This window comes from Xenopus laevis, chromosome 7L (assembly GCF_017654675.1).
Source record: "Xenopus laevis strain J_2021 chromosome 7L, Xenopus_laevis_v10.1, whole genome shotgun sequence".
Classification (NCBI taxonomy): domain Eukaryota; kingdom Metazoa; phylum Chordata; class Amphibia; order Anura; family Pipidae; genus Xenopus; species Xenopus laevis.
In genome coordinates this window covers 68755608-68775113 of record NC_054383.1, presented here as the reverse complement: position 1 = coordinate 68775113, position 19506 = coordinate 68755608, and the positions used below count along the sequence as shown (strand labels likewise).

General features: G+C 36.2%; 1 protein-coding gene across 8 annotated transcripts in view; it reads right to left on the bottom strand.

The window, feature by feature from the left end:
• Window positions 1-3058: 3058 nt before the first annotated feature.
• The window catches only part of LOC108695813 (protein Aster-B), a 147009-nt gene continuing 130561 nt past the window's right edge, over window positions 3059-19506 (bottom strand). For all 8 annotated transcript variants that reach the window (XM_041569146.1, XM_041569154.1, XM_041569150.1 and 5 more), the window contains 15 exons: window positions 18656-18759; window positions 18379-18474; window positions 18203-18283; window positions 17907-18022; window positions 16881-17034; window positions 15337-15511; window positions 14582-14725; window positions 12746-12864; window positions 12473-12615; window positions 12282-12385; window positions 11591-11797; window positions 10734-10818; window positions 8986-9093; window positions 8089-8209; window positions 3059-6175 (listed from right to left, as the gene is read on the bottom strand). In XM_041569146.1, the coding sequence (XP_041425080.1) occupies window positions 6092-6175; window positions 8089-8209; window positions 8986-9093; window positions 10734-10818; window positions 11591-11797; window positions 12282-12385; window positions 12473-12615; window positions 12746-12864; window positions 14582-14725; window positions 15337-15511; window positions 16881-17034; window positions 17907-18022; window positions 18203-18283; window positions 18379-18474; window positions 18656-18759 (1841 nt within the window). In that variant the 3' untranslated portion in view covers window positions 3059-6091. The remainder of the gene's footprint in view (window positions 6176-8088; window positions 8210-8985; window positions 9094-10733; window positions 10819-11590; window positions 11798-12281; window positions 12386-12472; window positions 12616-12745; window positions 12865-14581; window positions 14726-15336; window positions 15512-16880; window positions 17035-17906; window positions 18023-18202; window positions 18284-18378; window positions 18475-18655; window positions 18760-19506) is intronic.

Here is a 19506-nt window from a genome sequence, read left to right as displayed (position 1 = left end):
AAGTGGCTATTAAGGGTCTGGCCACATGGGCAGATTCGGGTAGATTAGTCGCTAGGCGACAAATCTTCTCTTCTTCATGGCGACTAATCTCCCCTGCCTTCCACCAGCTAGAATGAAAATCGCCTGGGGGCAGGCACTCTGAGCGATTCGTTTTCCAAAGTCGCCCTTAATTGCCTCACAAGGAAACAGCAGAAGGCAGATCGGGGAGATTAGTCGCCGTGAAGAAGAGGAGATTTGTCGACTAATCTCCCCGAATCTGACCATGTGGCCAGACCCTAAGCCTGTGAAAGGTATGTTTACAAATACCAAGAAAGTATAGGTGAATAAAGGAATCCTCTAATCAAAAATCTATTGTTTTATATGACTTTTGTGCTATGGAACATGAGGGGATTTTTCCGCTTACTAACCTGAGAATTAATCACCAAAGTGCAGAAGCAGAAGGCAATTTCCACCAGTAATGACAGATCTCCACATGTGTTTTACATGCAGCATTCCACAGGTTTGCAAAGAGAAAAGTATTTTTGGGAGATTTCTCACCTGTGGTAGCACAGATTTCCTGTGGGCGACAAGTCTTTTCATGTACCTTTGCCCTTCGCCTTAGAACAATGAGGGGCATATTTATTAAAATCCAAATTTTTCTGAGTATATTAGTAATAAAAGTCCAACCAAACTAGAATCCATGATTAGACCTTATTTATCATTAAAAAAGCACAATTTAATTGGATCAGGGACAAACACAAAAACCTTTTGTGAAAATATGACTTTTTCAAGCTTTTTCCCGAAAAGCCAGAATTTTTGGGATTTTTGCCCAAAAAGTCCAAAATAGTCTAATTTTCAGGCTAAATTTAGCGCAGACCACAGAAACTTTTTAAATAGACTAGAGACCTCAGACTTATATACAACCTTGGTAGGTCTGAGGTGCCGGATTTTTGGATTCAGACTTTTTCAATCTTCGGGGTATAATAAGTCTCAAATAATTTGTATTTCTTTTCCACTAAACATTCGAATTTTATAGTAAAAAGAACTACCGTAAAAGTTTTCGAGTTTTTGGCATTCAGACCTTAATAAATAACCCCGTAAATTTAAGGCTTATAAAGGAACCACATCCAAGTACCTTTATGGTGATGACAGGCTGAAATTGCCTCTCCCATGGGCGACAAAGCGTGCAAAAATATTGTTTCCTAGAGATGAATAGAAATCACTGCATGTAAGCAGGTAATGTGCATGCAGCACAACACTATAAAATTCAAAATAAGTAATTTTCATGCAATTATGCCAGCACGTGTTTTACATGCAGCGATTTTTATTCATCTACAGTGAAAGGTATTGACATAAGCTATAAAATGCTCTGTCTCTTTCATCCTTAGGGCAATGGCACATGAGGTTATTCTAAACCAGTAATTTGCACCTGATATCTGGAGCAAAAATGTATGGCTGATTGCAAAGTGTGAAAGTATGGATCTGACATTATACTTGTTTTTGAGTAATTTGTGTTAAAATGTGTGCACATGATTAAATATGCATAACAATGGTTTCCCGGGTGGTAAAGCCACTGCTAGTGTATATCTAGTGAGTATAATGAGGCACCAAAGCTAAAGCAAAGACTGGAGTGGGTTATTCCTCACTAACATCTAACTCCATCTCTTACTGCAATCACTTTATTCACTATGTGATGAGTGTGTGGCACATATAAGGTGCATTTCACTGTTTTGGGTATCTTCAATTGGATTGAGACCCTCTATTCTGGGCCAGATTCAATTGAAGAAAAAGGTTTATCACATGAAAACATCATGGACGAGATTCAATTTGAGATGCAATTCAATTCAGAAAAACTTACAGTATCTCACAGTTTATCACGTGAAAACTCTATTGAAGTCTATTGGAAAAAAACTGGAACTGAATTTGGGGAAAAGTTTTTTTTCTCCTCGAAATTGAATCCCATGCATGGGTTTTCATGTGATAAACCAGAAGATATCTTACTTATCATGACAGCAGAGATGTGTGGATGGAGAAGTGTGTGTTTTTCTTTACAGTACTGTACACAAAAAGCCAACCTGGTACATTTTTAATGGAATTACATTATTCTGAGGAGCCTTACAGTAGCTACGGTGAAATGGGTCAGGTAGGGGTCAGACTGTAAAAGTGGGGGGGGCTGTTTTGGGAGCAAACATACCTGTGCCTAAAGTTTGCTCAAAATGCATCCCTGATTAACAGGGAAAAAAACAGATTCTGCACTTTTTTTAAAGAAAAATACATTATGGAAGTATGCAGGATTTAAGATAAAGAGGTTGCAGCTATGCTCTGGGGTCTAAATGACATCAAAGGGGTCAAATAATTACATGTTTTACCACAGAACATTAGGGACAGGTCATTTCAAAATTTCACATATGACTTGGTTAACATTTGGATAGAAGCAGTGCAAGTACAAAAATGGTGGTTAATAGGGACATAGGTGTCAAGTGAATTAGGTAGCAGAAAAGAAATCAAGTGGATTTGTAAGGAAAATATTAGAATCAATTATTGCACACTTATTGTGAGTGGTGGGGAGTCAAATGCAGCGACATAAAATGTCTAATAATAAAAGTTACCTCAAAGATCAAGGAGGATGTTAAAGAATGTGCATCAATTCAATAAGATAAAATACATCTGTGCAATAAATATTGCATAAGCCGTACCAAAATCAATAAGTAAAACTACACCATGAAACAATGACAGATTTGCAGTTAGTAAAAAAGAACCGTGTTTAAATATCCTCTATTAATAGAGCTATACAACCTTGGGCATTAAGACACTGGTTTGCTTATAACAATAGTATATTTCCCCCAAATGGTTATTTACTTAAGGCAAGACTTCATTTTCAAGTTGCTGCACATCCCTTTTGCCTTAATTCTCGGGGGAGATTTCATAGAATCAAGTTTTATATTTTATATTAGCCTTTATTTATAAGGCGCCAATATATACTGCAGCGCTGTACAATATAATTTAAAATAACAATAAAAGGCTACATCACACTAGTTGTACTTTTTTAATGCAAATATATATGTTTTGAATACCTAAATGTTATTCAAATTCATTTTATTTTTACATAGCACATAAGCCTACATCTGTGCAACATACTGTCCTCTGCATTTTTTTTTTCATTTATTAATAAAGGAATATGGGAGAATGTTGGTCATATTCCATACTAGTTTCCCCCCCCCCAAACATGTCTTCCCCCCCCACATATTTGAAAATCTTAAAGCTGAACAGGGTCCCTATCTGAATCCCTTCAGGCACCAGGTGGTCTTGTATTTATACAAGAGAGACAGGGCCAATAGCAGACAAAGCAACACTCTGGTTAACTCAAAAATGGAGCCCCCAGACTGAAGTATGTATTTATGCCCACTATCAGTGGCCCTGCATTTAAATGCATAACAATTGATTACCATAGCAAGCATAACCATAGCATGTAAATAAGTAATAAGATGCAATGCTTGATTGTTTATAGAACCATGATAAATTAAATATGGATAAATACAAGTATTTGACTACATGTTTGGCAGATGTGCTCAGCAATTCTGTCAAATCATGTGACTGACCCTTGCAATTCCTGCTTTCAAAGTATTAGTCCACTACTGCATACAGTGCAATCATCAATCATTCACTTCTCATTGAGTAAACAATTCATATGCTCATTTATTTACATTTACATCTATAACATTCATTCTTAGTATTCATACATACTAAAAAAATAAATCAGTAATATAGGTATGGGACCTATTTTCGGGAGAAAGCTTCAAAGTAGAGCAGCATTTTCCCATAGCATCCCTTTAAACAAAGAATTATTAATTTCTGAGTGATTCAGGTATTTAATAATAAAACAGTACCTTGTACTCGATGTTACCTTAGCTAATATAAATTATTGCTGATGGCAAAACAAACATATTGGGTTTTCACTATTTAAATGTGTTTAGTAGTCTTGGCATGGCGATTCACATTATGTAATAACCCATGCCCTCAGCATTTTTGTTAATAGCTCTCATACCTTTAGGAAAGCAAACATACAAATTGTAATGTTAACTATTCCAATCCAAGCCCATCAATGGAATGGGAATTTTTGACTATTACACAGTATTTAATGAAACTGAATCAGTCAAAAACACATCTAGTAACGAACAATACTGTCTAGGCTAGATTTATAAAAGGGTGAGATTCACTTTTTGTCTGGTAAGTTTTCATGCCTGTGGTATAAAACAATTTCCTAAAATTAAAATCCTTGTTCAATTGTTCATTTCATTGCAAACTCTTTGGATCATTTGCAAAACACAAGATAGTGAATTAAAGTGTATGCTTATATTTAACATAAGCATTTTCACCCCCAGACCTGAAATGTAATCAGCATATTTTCAGTAAATCAAGCAATATGTAGATAACCAATATCTAGGCCCATGTGAACTGAACACATTTTTTCATCAGCCTCCTTTAGTGTTAGATAGTAATATAAAGAACACAGACATGCATTGGCAATAGGATATTTGAACAGGACATCAGTACACATTTTGTTGCTCATTTGTACTGCAGCTCCCACTATCCTGTGCAAACCAATGGCACAACAGTTCTTAAATATATTTTCTAACTTAAGGTGGCTTTTTATCATAAAAGTGCTAAGAATAGGTATAATATATCTCCCAATTATCTAATCATACAACATCTGAGGGATACATACACCATCTATTCATGTAAGCATTCAGTACACTCATAACACAAATTAGGCAGCCAGCTACCAGACATACTACATTTTCAACACCCTCAATATCATTTGCTGCTTCAAAGCATGTGCCATTGAGCAGAAATATGGCAGTGTTAACCAGAGCCTGCAGGTCAACAAAAAGCCCTTTCCAAAGGTGTGTTTGGAGCTGTCTGGCTCCCAGTACACACCATTTATAGATACACTATAGTAGGAAAACGAGCAAGCAGCCAGAAGAAAACAACATTGAGATGACATAGAGAGTCATCTCTTTCAGTGCCTGTAAAATATATAGTGAATAAAGTACACCCTATTGTAAAATTTAAGGATATTATAAGTTACTGAGGAGTTGCATGACTGTATAGAAGAGTATTTTTATACAGGTCATGGACTCCGATGTCATAACCTGGAGACTCTCATGATTCTTAGCAGCACTCCCTAATTTGCACCATTGAGTAACCAATTAAGTTAAGGTTAGGCAAATGGTAATCCAAACTTTTTTGCTACAGTGGCTGTATGAGTTTTCACATATAACTAGAAACATTATATTTCGGAACGAACACTAATAATTAAACTCCCTGGATTTTAAAAACAAGATACTCATTGGTCATCTCCAAACAATGGTCTGTATGTAGATTCACTGCCCAACAGCTACTGTTTGAAAAGAAATTGTAGGTAAAACCTAATCCACACTAGGAATTACATACATATGAAAAGTAAGACAAATAAACTCCTAAATTCAAGCTTTAAATTACTCAATTAAAAGAAAAGTATTGTTAAAAAAAAGCTTCTTCCATGTATTTTCTCCGTCTAGGAGATGTTATTCACAGATGGTGCACTGTCAGACATGTGCTTAGTGGCAGTGGAGTCTTGGCGGATGAGTCGCTTAATTATGTCCTGATATATCCGCATGGAGCTTTGTGCAACAGCCCCATTCTCCTCTCAAGTCATATAACTGGGCTGTCTCTGTGTATATCTCAACAGCACTTTAGGGCACCAGTGAACAGCTCCATGGTGAAGGGCAGTGTCAGCTTGACATCTGCAAGGTTTGTGGCATTGGAGGTAGAGCAATGGAGCAGAATTGTACATTGGATTGGGAAAGGTCCTTGTTCCATGGAAGAGCTGCACAGTCTGTTCTTTATAACACACAGTAAGTGCTGAGAAATTAAGTCAGAAACAACTGTGCCAGTATCTCAAAACCTCCAATCTCAGACAGCATGACCATTCTTCCACGTAGCTGCTCTCTTTTAAATTTATTATTTAATATAAATTTGTTTCCATAGTATACATATCTATGTATCTACATTCAAGTCTTTTCTATACACATATTGCACTCTTTTCTCTGATTGTCTGCACCAGAAGGTATCATTGGTACTGTTTTTCTTCTGATTCTGAAACAAAGTCTCGGGAAATTATTCCATTCTGAAGGTTTATTAACGAATCCTTCATCTGCAGTGGGAAAGAAATGCAAAAACACAATCAAAAAGTATAACTTAATAATGTAAATGACACAATGGATTTCTAGAGATAAGTAAGCAGTTTTTACTTTTACTCCACAAACTCAAAACCTTTGCTGACATTCTAAGGGGCAGATTTAGTAAAGAGCGAAATGGCTCATGCTAGCAACTTTTCGCCAGCGTTGCCACCCGCAGGGACATCGCAAATTCACTAATAGGCACAGGCGCCAATTTGCTACCGTCTCTAGTGGTCATTCGCACTCTTTCACCAAGTGACTTTTTGCTCTTGTGAATGGACGTTACTCCACAAATTCACTAAAATACAGATTTTACTGAACGTTAGTTCTTTCGCCAAAGTTCCCTTCGCCTCCTCAGACCAGGTGAAGTGCTATAAAGCAGCTACAGCTTCCTCAATCTTCTGCCACATACATCATATCTTGTGTGCTGAAAATGCATTAAAGATCAAAAAACGCTGGTGACTTTTCCTTTTTTTTAAGAGGGATTGGCTGCAAAAGTCCTAACATACTTTTTTGGGTAAGCGGTTTTTTCACACATTTTATTACCTATGGAGCATTAATTTTTGGGCTCATGTGTAGGGCATTATATTAAAGCTCTTGTCTTTATTAAGGTTCCCTGGACATGTGTAATATAAACCGGTAACTTAAACCATTTGCAGCAACATTTATAATAAAGACGTCCATACAACTTTAAATTTCCCACCCTATGCAAATTGACCTAAGCGCAACATCAATAGCAAAGTTTTGCTAGGCACAAATGAATGCTAGTGCATCTTCGCTATGAAATGCTAGCACAGCTGAAGTAATGCTGGTGAAAAGTCTCCAGAGTTCGATGCCCGGGACGGAACTTCACATTTTAGTGAATTAACATATTCGTAGCTTATTTGTGTTTAGAGAAGTGGTGCCATGGGTGCGAAGCTGACGCTGGTGAAAATTCGACCCCTAAACTTTTTCCAACATTCTAAAAAGGCTACCATCAGTCTAGAAATATTTCAATACTTTTCACCAGAATACTTTAAAATGTAAAGAGGATGTTCACCTTCAGGCAAGTGTCCAAATATGAACAGCTTCTGTCACTAAAACATTTTCTCATTAGATCTCTTTTTAAAATAATCCACTATTAAGGTAAATATGCTGGTCACTATTAAGGTAAATATGCTGGTCACCAGTCTGAAAGGTTTCTCTTCTCCCCTTTCTGGCTTTTGCTCCCGGTTGTTTCTGTGTAATGCCGAGATGGAATATAAGGCATGAAGTGCTATTGCTCATGCCTCTTTCATTATGCTTCATTTGCATATCTTTATGACTATATCTTTTTTGTTATATTGAAGTTTAAAAGTAAAAATTGCACCTTCTTATGTCTTTCTAAAGCAGCTCTGCTGAGCAGAATCCCTGAGTTTCATTAAAGGCAGCTGTTATAATTGATACGATAATTGCTAATACTCCGCAGATGAAACTGAGAAATGTATCAACTAAATGTAGCAAATTGTAATAAATGTTACAATTAACTGCAACAGTTCAGAATTGCACCTGGATTACTGAACTGCCAGACCGAAACAGCAGAGATAGGAGCATTAAATGTTAAACTTCAATTTTGGAAAAAAACTGTAATTGAAAAAAAGTCTTTATAACTGACAGACAATCTGAAACAACTGAACTGGAAAAAGTGTTTGGATAGTGAACAACTTTTCTCTGGTGATACATTAAAGGATTAAATACATTATATATATATATATATATATATATATATATATATATATATATATATATATATATATATATATATATATATATATATATATATATATATATATATATATATATAAACAAGTGTTCCAGTAGAAGGTGAAAGTTAAATAAAAAATAAATTAACATATCTCTGCCTACATACCTGGTCCAGCAGCATCACCGAAGACTTTATGATTTGCCTCCATTTTTGCATTTCGGTGTCATGGTGTTTCTGTTGGGATTCTAACAATTGTGTCCACTCAGCTTGTGACTGAGGCAGGAGGCTGTTTTAGCACAACAAACATAAGTATCATATTTACATGAGGAACTTATATTTTTAATAACATTTCACTAGCACTTTCAAAGTGGTATTACTTGCTTCTACACATTAAATTTAATTAAAAAGAAATATATGTGCAGCAAGTCCAAACATTTATAAACATTGCAAATATAATAACATATAAATTATAATATATTAAATATTATATATCTATATATATATATATATATATATATATATATATATATATATATATATATAATTTTAGATTAAAATATAAAAATAATTTATTACTGTTTACTATATGACAAATATTATATTAGCTTTAGAAAATACAGGGCAGGCAGAAGTGCTACTTCAGAGCTCCTTTTGACCCTTAATCCACTAATGCTTCTTAACTTGGGCATCTACAAGTTATGGGGTAGGTAGGTGAAGCCTATGTGCCTCCCCCATCTTGGCCTCTTCTTGCTCCTCTGAACACATGCAGTGCTGTATTTATTGATAAAGCACAGGTCTATATATATATTTTTTTTCTCTTTTTTTTCTTTTTAATGGCGTTTCTCGATCAGTTGCAAGTAAGCTTTTGAGCACTGGTCTTTTTATTCTGAAGTGCAAAGTTTGCTACAGGTCTAGTCACTAGCAAACAAACAAAAGGTACCATTTACTGTTCATTAGTTTGAAAGACAAAATCCAATTAGTTCTATGGGTTCTTAGACCATGGGTAACTATTCCATACATTCCCTTAAAGTTTACTGTTTAATGTAAAGCAATTGTCTTTACCTGTCCTGAAGCCTGAGGCCTTGCCATGTTGTCAGTGCTTGTGTACTATATTCCAGCACCCACAGTTTGTAAAAAAGAATTGCATTGAGCATCACTAGCAGCACCAAACTAAAGGAAAGAAGTGTATATTATATTCCACGTAAAAAAAAGATAATGTATCAATACAGAAAATGAACACTTAATGTCTAAAATAGCAATAAAGTAATAAAACTTGCCAAATTTGCACCTGGGCAGTGGCCATAGCAAACAAATAGCCATTAGTTTTCATTTCAACCACCTGAAGTGGTAAAACAATTAAAGCAAACATTGTCATGGTTGCCATGGGTTACTGCATAGGTGCAAATCACCCCAGTGTTAATAAACAGCCAAGTACAGCTTCTGAAGTATTTATGACCTTATCTTGTTAGAAATAAAGTCTAAAAATGAAACAGTATGGGGCACATTTACTAAGGATCAAATTTCGAAGAGCAAAAAACTTCGAAATTCGACCATCGAACAGGGTAGTCTGACATTCGAAGTCGAAGGATTTTTAAAATCGTATGATTAAATCGTTCAAATCGTTCGATTCGAACAATTTAATCGTACGATTTTACCAAAAATCCTTTGATTTCTCAAAACTTGCCCAAACACTCAAGATTTAAGATGGCGAAGTGTCGAGGTCAAACTTTTTAAAGAGACAGTACTTCGATTTTCGAAGTCAAAGTTTTTCACTTAGAATCGAAGTTGAATTTGGCCTATTCGATGGTCGAAGTATCCAAAAATTACTTCGAAATTCGAAGTTTTTGAAATACGAAAATTCACTTCGACCCTTCGTCCAAAATTTATGACACTGGTGAACAGTTTATCTAATTTTTTTCCTCAGTTTAACTAGACATGACCACCCTCCTTCATCTGGATAGAATGGAGGCACTGGGATCCCAACCTAATTTTATTACCCCTACTACGATGTAGATGTTTGGGAATTAGCATATTATTCAAGCTCACAAACAGGAACTATTGTAAGTAGCACTTACATAATTGGCATAACTTGTTGGAAATTGATTTAGGATTGGAGATGTACTGAAATTCATGTGCTGGATATAGACATTTATAGCAATAGTGAAAGATAATTTAAATAGAAATATGACTGGTGTGATAATTTTACCATACTTTTGAAGCTGCATTGTGCTTATACAGCATATATACAAGGCATACACAGACCATGATATACTGAAACACCATTTATAATAATTTACATGTGTTGTATGCATTTGTATACTTTCACATGTAGTTCCATGGTTCTTAGTAGGGATGTAGCGAACTGTTCTGCTGCGAACTAGTTCGCGCGAACTTCGACCGTTCGCGTCCGCCGAATGTTCGCGAACGTTTGGGAACGTTCGCATTTTGAGTTCGCGTTCGATTAGAATACAAATCGTTCGACCATTCGACCATTCGAATTCCTTCGACCGCTAAAAATCGAACGATTTCCATTCGTTCGAACGATTGTAAGCATTCGATCGAATGAAAAGCATTCGATCGAATGGCTTCGATCGTTCGATTCGAATGAAAATCCTTCGATCGAATGATTAAAATCCTTCGATCGTTCGAATCGAACGATTTTAGAGGGTGTTCGAAGTTCGCGAACTGTCCGCGAACGTTCGCATTTTTTGCTGGTGTTCGCGAACGGCGTTCGCGAACACCAAATCGGCAGTTCGCTACATCCCTAGTTCTTAGTATATAAATTGTTTTCTAAATATTTTTTTACTTACACACAGCTGATCACCAACAGGAGTTTAGAAATGCTTTGTAAAGGATTTGGCTTCACTTCTGGAACATGCCGCGTTTGAGTAGACCCTAAAAAAAAACAGCAAAGCTTAAACCACAAAATTGTCAAAGTGAATTAAAAAGTAATTCTTGTATTTGAAAATAAAGTCACCCAAACAAATGGCATCCATTTTCAATTTCAGGGTCACACATAATTCCTTAACAAAGTTTTAAAGGAATTCTAACAATAATTTGTAGTTCAGACACAATACTGTAACCAATGAAGAATATGGCCACCACAAAGCAATCTATAATCAAAGAAAACACCAGGAAATAAAGAAAATGCTATAAGCACTCATACAACCCAACAAATGTCAGTTGGTGCTGGAAATATTAAGTCACAGTACAAAAATAATGAATGTGTAACATGGAAAGCTCAGTCTATGTTACACAAAAGCGGTATTCTGAGGTGCATAGGTATTCCACAGGTACAATATACATCAGGTAAAATACATAAAAATATGAAATCCATAAAGTGAAGGTATCAAAATTAAAAACTGTATTTAGATGGAGCACTCATCATTTCATTTGAGATTTGCTATTCTAGGATATTTCAGTATCACCATAACTCAAAACAGGTTTCAGGGACATACATAAAAAGCAAGAGAAATAAAAAAAATGGGTGATGGTATACAGAAATGAAAGGGACAGGTAAGTAAATTGAGGGTTGGAAAATAGAGAGAAGGAAGGAGAGAGAGAAAAGGAGAATTACAGTGGAGGACAAAAAGACCCAGGTAGATGAGCTGTACTGTTTAAAATGAATAGAAGTTCTGTTTTACAGTATCTTTAAAATTCTTCTAACCTGCAACGTGTCTGATGCGATGATGTTGCCTCTCTTCGTCGGTGGGAGTCGTTACTGGGCTTAAGACTTCCTGTAAATGTGGGATGCGCAAATGTGTATGGGGGCGTTTCCTTCTGCGTGTGGATGTGATTTTGCTGCTTTTTACTTTGGGGGACTGTTGGTGTAGGTCAGATAAGTACGCCGTCTCTACTTTGGTCAGTTCATTTTCTATAAAATTATACATGTAATTAGCAACTAAAATAATTACAGTTGTATAAGAAATGATTTATGTTGCTGCCTTTTAATGTGAAATGAGTGATGTTCCTGTATATAAGTATTCATTTAATTCTCTTATTTTTAATGTTTTTATTCATGTTGATATGGGGCAATAAAATTAATAGTATATATATATGAATTAGTGGTCAGATTTTTTAACTTCACCTTGCATATTATATATTTTTGTTGTTCCCAAAAGGACCTGGGGGATTAGAGGTGTGTTTAATTTTGACATTCTACTCATTTAGGACTACAATAACCTTTTTTACATTTTCGAAGGAAGGGATTGCAGGAACTGGATTTCTTGCATTATTGCAATCAAATCAAAATACAGTATTTGATCAGCATAAATGCTTAGTTAAACTAACTATAGAACTTAAGGCAGTTAAAAAAAAGTCACAATGCCACTTTATGCATATTTTGTTGAAGGACTAACCTAAATGATGAAAATACTCATCAAGTCCACTCCAAAAGTTTTTCTCTATAAAGGTTTTGACAAGACCCCACGGTTGTTTCCGATAGCGTAGCTCTGTTGAGATTCTGTTGGACAAAAATATAGTACCATAAGGGCCAATATGCAGATAACCAAGTTCTGAAAATACTGAGAAAAGCTCTAATCTGCTCTACCTTAGTCTGCTCTTATTTCTGGCCACTCGTGTCATTGTGTACCGATTGATGGTGTAAAAGTAATCGTGATAAGGTATATCGTGAGTCTGAACTTCAGCATCTACCACATAGCACTCACTCTCTTGGCTCGCCTTGTATAATGTCTGAAACACATAGGTACACCTGTCACATATACAATATTTCCATCCTTTTAATTGATAAGTATCTGTACAAGATTAGATATTTAATTTGCATAATTGCAGTCTGTATTGCAATTTTCCACTTATAGGTTACCTGATTCTCTGTGACTGTGGCAGATTTGGGTGCTAGTGGATTAGAGAGTGCGATGGTGTACAGAATTACTCTTGTTTGGTTTCCATTTTCTTCCTTCTTCCAGGGGTGAAATAGAACTTCTGGCAGGGAAAACAAATATTGTGAAATCTTAAACAAAGAGGGAAAATACATTTCTAAAGGCAAAGTGAAGAACAGAATTTTCGTCAAATGAATTACTGACAAGGCCTCTAATACTTTGTTTTCTATTTAAAATGACACATTTAAGCATAATTAATACAGTAACACTAAAATACAAAGTACATTAAAAACAGGCAATAATAATATACTGGATAATTGCTTTCCTCTTGATTGAGGAAAATATAGGACAGCATGTATTCCTTTACAATACACGAGGATAGCAAAATATGGGAAGTACATTTTTAAATTAACTTGTCAAACAAGTTCAACAAATGTCCAACTTTGCTTAAATTCTTTTTTATGGGCCAAGGTAAAAATGGGTAGGCTAACATACTATCCACTCTGTGCGCAGACCCAGTGGGTGGTACAGAGATTCGATGAAAAGCAGAGAGACTTTAAGTATGACATAAAGTATGTTCAGCACAAGTCCTATACATTGAACTGATGTTGATCAATGGGGTTTACTGTCCATTTAACTAACTGTATCTTGACATAGCCTCTAAAATAGAATGTAACAGTAAATCTAGCTAGGATGGTGTTAGGTACAGCCCAACTCTGCACATAATAATCAGATATTCAGAAAGCAAAATTTGACTATAATATCAAAGAGGGGATATCATCGAAAACATATTCTAACTATTCTAATCTATTATTTAGCTATCATCGAAAACATATGTAGGGCCCTATAGGGTTAATTTGCCCTATAGAGAGTTAATCTTTTAATTCTTTCTTTGGGTTATTGGGTAAGAGACCCTGTAGTAGAATAACCTTTAGCATTATTGGCTGAGAGGTGTAATGACACTCCCCTGCTACACTGCTATATAGTGTGTGTAGGGAGTGGCCACTTCCTCTTTCGCCTCTGGATGGTGATCCAGCTGTGTGTGCTCAGAGGGGCTGAGTACAGAAGGCCCAGAAGAAGGCATATGTCCAAGATGGGGACCAGGAAACCCCGTGAATGAGCAATAGATATACTAGGGCAGACTTGTCATAGTCTCTCTAGGAGAGAAAGGCAGAGAGGTTAGAGAGAAAGAGCAGTTCTGAGCTCCAATGCAGAAGTGATAGATTGGAGGTATCTCTCCCAGGCCATATTGCCTGTAGTATAGGGATCCCAGTGGAGAGGGAATCAGGAGAGAGTTATTGCCCTGAGGTTGATCCAGAGACTACTACTGGAATGTGTCGCAGAGGTGAAGTGGGATACCTGCCAAGTCTGTCCCAGGGAGTGTCAGCCTGTGTCTGCTCCAGGTGAGCCTGCCTGCAGATCTGTGTGAACTTTCTATATGCTGTTGCCTCAACTCCTGCATGAGTACTAAACCTGTGGTCACTTGCCTTGTGCATAGTAATAAACCTTGTTTTAGTGCATAGTAATAACCTTGTTATTAAGAACCTCCTGGCACGCAAGTCTTTTGTTGCTTGTACAGTAGCCTGAGGGATGTAGTTGCACTACACCATAGAGGGAACACTTCCACATGGCGAAGGCCCTGACCCTGTTGTGTAAGTCGCATGTAGCCAATGCTCTACCCTGCTAGTGGGTATTTGGTCACATACTGCCAAATAGGTGCTACACATATTCTAACTATTCTGATCTATTATTTAGCTAACATTTCTGCATTTTGGAATTCAATCACTTTAAACAATCTAGCAAAATATATTATGTCTCACCTGTGAAGCGTCTCTGTTCCATGAAGTCCCTCTGGAACTGAGATTCGGTGAATAAAAGGCTGAAGAGCTTGTCTACATTAAAACTAAACACCTCATTGATGTACTGTCGACCATTCAGATCCTCATAAAACGCCTGCACTTCACCTTTGACAGACAAACGGAGATCAAAGAAAATGTGAGCTAACATGCACTTTTAAAACTTAACTGTTTGCACAGCTTGCACAGAATATAGGACAGACCAGGACTGTTGTGAAACTAGTGACTTTTGAATGCCTACATTTGCATGGATGTTAAGTAGAATACAATTTGTTACCTGATAATTTTTTATACTTTCTACACTATTGGGCAGTCTATGGGGCCCATTTATTTACATTCCAGTTTTAGAATAACTGAAGGGATTCACTGTGTTTATAGATTGAGAGAGGATTACTGTATGTTGAAACCTTTTAGGGGTTTGTACACATCTGTACTAGCTGCAATAGAGAATATCTTTCTTTTCCTGTGATGGATTTTAACTCAATACCCAGGTCTTATTAGCTCCTCTCTATTTGCATGAAATTTCTCTCCTTTGTTAGGCACATAAGGTATGTGAATAGAAGTAAAATGCTGCATCATATTTACCCTTATATACCTCTTAGCTTGAAGCCCTTGCGTTTGACTATTGACTTATTGTTAATGCCTATTAATTTGCACTTCCTTCAAATTGCAATCCACGCTGCTTACATCTATTGCTTGTTATTATGCATTCTACTAACCTTCATCGTGGGTATCTGAGGAATCACTCAACTCAGTGGGAAGGTCTTCATTATCGTTAAAGTCCAAGGATGGTGAAGTTATGAGAGGAAGAAACTCCACCTTCTGTTCTTCAAGATTTGCAATTAAAATCTCCTTATCTAATGATTCAATTTCATCTAGCACTCCCCCGTCAAACTGTTAAGAGATAGAAGTGAAGCAGATATACATTTTTATAATGTAATGAGATGTACCGTTAAATGAGAAATGACATATGTAATTAGATATGTTGTTAAAATCATCTGTAAAAAACAAGTGGCCTAGTCTTTCCAAAAAGGTACACTGTGTTTCATTAGTCAAACATTTACTATGCATATTTTCTTTAATGAGGACAAGCAAACAAACACACAAATAAAATCTGTTTTAAAAAAAAACAAATATATTTGCATGACCCAAGAATATTTTTAGGCAACACACATTGGTCACAGGCTACTTGTGGTGTCTTTTAATTCTATCATTGGGAATTGACATGCTGCGAAAATCTGTTTTTTTCACCACTACCAAGAAGCAGAAAAATATTGTTCTTTGTTATTCCTTAAGCTAAACAGGGCAAACAGAGAAATTGAAGCTACTCCATGCACTCCAAGTAAGCCAAAATATTAGCACGTCATATACTCCAAAATATGGAATATGCATTTTGGAGCTTTCTGTATAATCTGCCTTTAATGAGAAAGTTATGATACAGACAAATATCCCCCAAATATTACAATATCAACTTATAACAGACCAGTGTTAACTAAAAAAGTACACTAATAATAGTTCTAATAAAATAATTAGCAAGTGTCCATTGCTTATTATCCCAAAGAAAATACGCATAGACTCATGTCTCTTAAATAATTCTCAAAAGGGTGCTTCTATTAGATTATGTTTTTTCTGATAATGACTGACTGCAGCTTTGTGCTGTTTTCTGCAGTCCACTGCCTATATAACTCGCTGCCAAACTTGTGTTGCTTTCTGCATAATTTAATATAATCATCAATTCTGCTACCCGCTGATTACTACCGCATCATTGTATCTATACTTCTGAAAGGCAGATGTTTAGTGACAGGGTCAGCTGTCTACTTTTTTAAATAGAATCATGTGCACATAAGCAACTGTTATCCAGGGCACATGATTCTGTTTAAAAAAGTAGACAGCTGACCCTTTCACTAAATATCTGCCTTTCGGAAGTATAGATACAATGATGCGGGTAGCAGCACGGGAGTTATTAAACTCCTGCATCCTCAGTAGAATAACGAATATTGCAAAAAGAAACAACCCCAAGGCAAGTGAGACTCCAAGATTTTTTAGCCCTGCAGTTGTAATATGTTGGTAAATTTACACATATGCTGTCTTAACAAATGGATGCCTAATTTGTGGACCACACACATTTGTATGTGTTAGAAGCAATTGTTTGTCTTTGATTAGCCTTGTTTAGCCATAGCAAACCACAAACATTTATCTTAGAAAGGCAATGGAAGCGTATCATTTGGTGGGTGTTGTGTGGTGATATGGATATTTTACTTACTGCTGGGGCATCACTGCTGGCAGGGGATGTCAAATTGCTGCTAGTTAGAGATGGGTCCTGTAGGTTTGAATTGGTCTCTGGTTTTAGCTCGCTACTGCTTTTTGATGAATTGTCATTCACTTCTACCTCTTCCACAGGAATTTCTTCACAGAAACTATAAAGCAGTACACGCATATAAACCACAATATAGTCATGCAAAACATCAAGGCATGTACAGAAAGTAAACCATCTAGTTTTACAAAAACTGTGACAACAAAAAATTCATATCAAATATATATTTAATCATTTATGACACATTCATTCTGCATCTCAAATACTTTGAAACCTTAGAAAAGTAACTTACATGGATATCGGTCGGCACGTTGATCCGGCTGGACGGAAAATTTTGATCGGGTGCCTTTGAAGGGACCCAAACATCGCCCATTGTTTAGTGCTGAATTGTCAGATACAGGTAGAATTCTATTGTTTCTTCCCATATATCTACCTGTATATCTGACGATTCAGCTCTACACGTGTGTATTGAAACTAATGATCTTTCTTGGAAAGATCTTTTCCAAGAAAGATCGTAATTGTTACGTCTATGGCCACCTTTAGTTATTAGTCTATTCAAATCCTTATCTGTGCACAAATGTGGTGGATTTAAAAAATGGGCATAAATGTGTTTATATAATGTATGAATAATTATCTGTCTCTTCGCACTCAGTGGAAATGAAAGCACTGTTTAGGGCCTATTTACCATGCTATGTAAAACATTTAGCAACCAATCAGCAATTAGATTTCAACCTACAAGTTATAAAACAAAATAAAGGATCTGACTGATTGCTATGGACAACATCACCAGTGAAGTTTGTCTCCAATGTTTTACATAGCATGATACATAGGCCCATATGTTGGGAAGCTTGGCAAAACTGTTACAGAGGTGATGTGTTCCAATAATTATTCACAAAATTGTAAATCCTACCCATGAATCATGTCAAATCAATAACTCAATAAAATACAAATAAAACTCATCATCTATACAAATACCCCATTGTGTTAAAGTCGTCATCTGGAGGCACATAGTCTTCATCATCACTTGTAAGCCCCAGCTCATTCCCATAACACTGATGGACAAAATGCCAAAGCTCCTTTGGACACAGAGGCTGCAAGACAGAATGGACGTTCAGTGAGAACATCGAAGCTAGACCTGGATCACAGTAACAATAAATTTATAGAGAACAGAAAGTCACCCCCAGCACTGATCCATTGGCTGAATTCAAATATATTTGAAAGTAATGGTGCGGGTTATTTTTAGGGTTATAGATTCATATTTACAAATTTACCTTTTCCAGCAATGCATTCTGCCATAGCCGGAACATCATCATGTAGGTTCGATCGCGAGCCCCAAAAGATGTAAAAAAGTGCTAGGGAGACACAAAGATATAATAAAAAAGAGTTCTTTACTAGTAAATCCACTCAACGATGAACCGGAAAGCAAAGCTAATGTTTTGTTACTCACCTTCTCAGTTTCAGTGCAGAGTTGGATGGCATTTGGAATAAGCCTGGCAGTCTTTTCCTTGGTCATCGTACAGATATCTTTTAAACGTACTGTTAGCTTTAAGATGCAGAAACACAAAATCAAGTCAGCTGAATAATGATGTATGTATTTAAAATAAAATGAAGAACATTTTATTTGCTGGCTGCTCTATTTAATAAATCTAATAAATATAAATGTATTTATATTCTGCATATGCATTTCCTTTAGGTACAAAGATTGCATAGAAGGCAATGCTCACCAAGGTCTCCCAACGGAAGATGTTGCTGTAGAAACAGATCCAATTCTCAGACAGGTACAGCCGCCCTTGCAATAGGATGTCCCTTTGCAAAGCACAAGAATAATCTGCAAATAAAAGAACAACCACAATACTTGTATGAGGTCATCATTCATAATACAAGATAAATATCACAGTGGCTTGTTGAAATAGAGCATAAAAAACAGCCAACACAGAAAAACAGGACCACCCCCATACTTAAAGGGAAAAACTACCCCCCTTTTTGACATGGCTTTATTCAGTTGGCCTTAAAAAAAAAAAAAGTTGCAGAAACACTTATCTAAAGGTCCATTAATAAATATAAATGTACAGAAAGGACCCTGGTGGCAACTGAACCTAGTACCCTAGCACTGCAAAGCAGAAATGTTAACAACCGAGCTGGCCTATATTACTTATTAACTACAATACAAACTGCAAATGTTCATGATTCCCACAGTTTTTCTCATACTTAGGGGCAGATTTATCAAGGGTCGAATTCGAAGGATTTTAATACAAAAGGTTTGATCGAACGATCGAATAAAAATCGGTCGATCAAACGATAAAATCGTTCAAAACGAACGATTCGAACAATTTTAAGCGATCGATCGAATGATTCTTATTCAATCATAAAAAGTGCCCAAAACCTATCTACAATGTCCCCATAGGCTAACATTCAATTCAGTAGCTTTTATTTGGCGAAGTATTGAGTCGAAGGATTTTTTAAAGAGACAGTACTTTGATTATCGAATGGTCGAACGATTTTTACTTCGAATCATTCGATTCGATCGAATTCGATCGAATTTGTCCAATTGGATGGTCGAAGTACCCAAAAAATT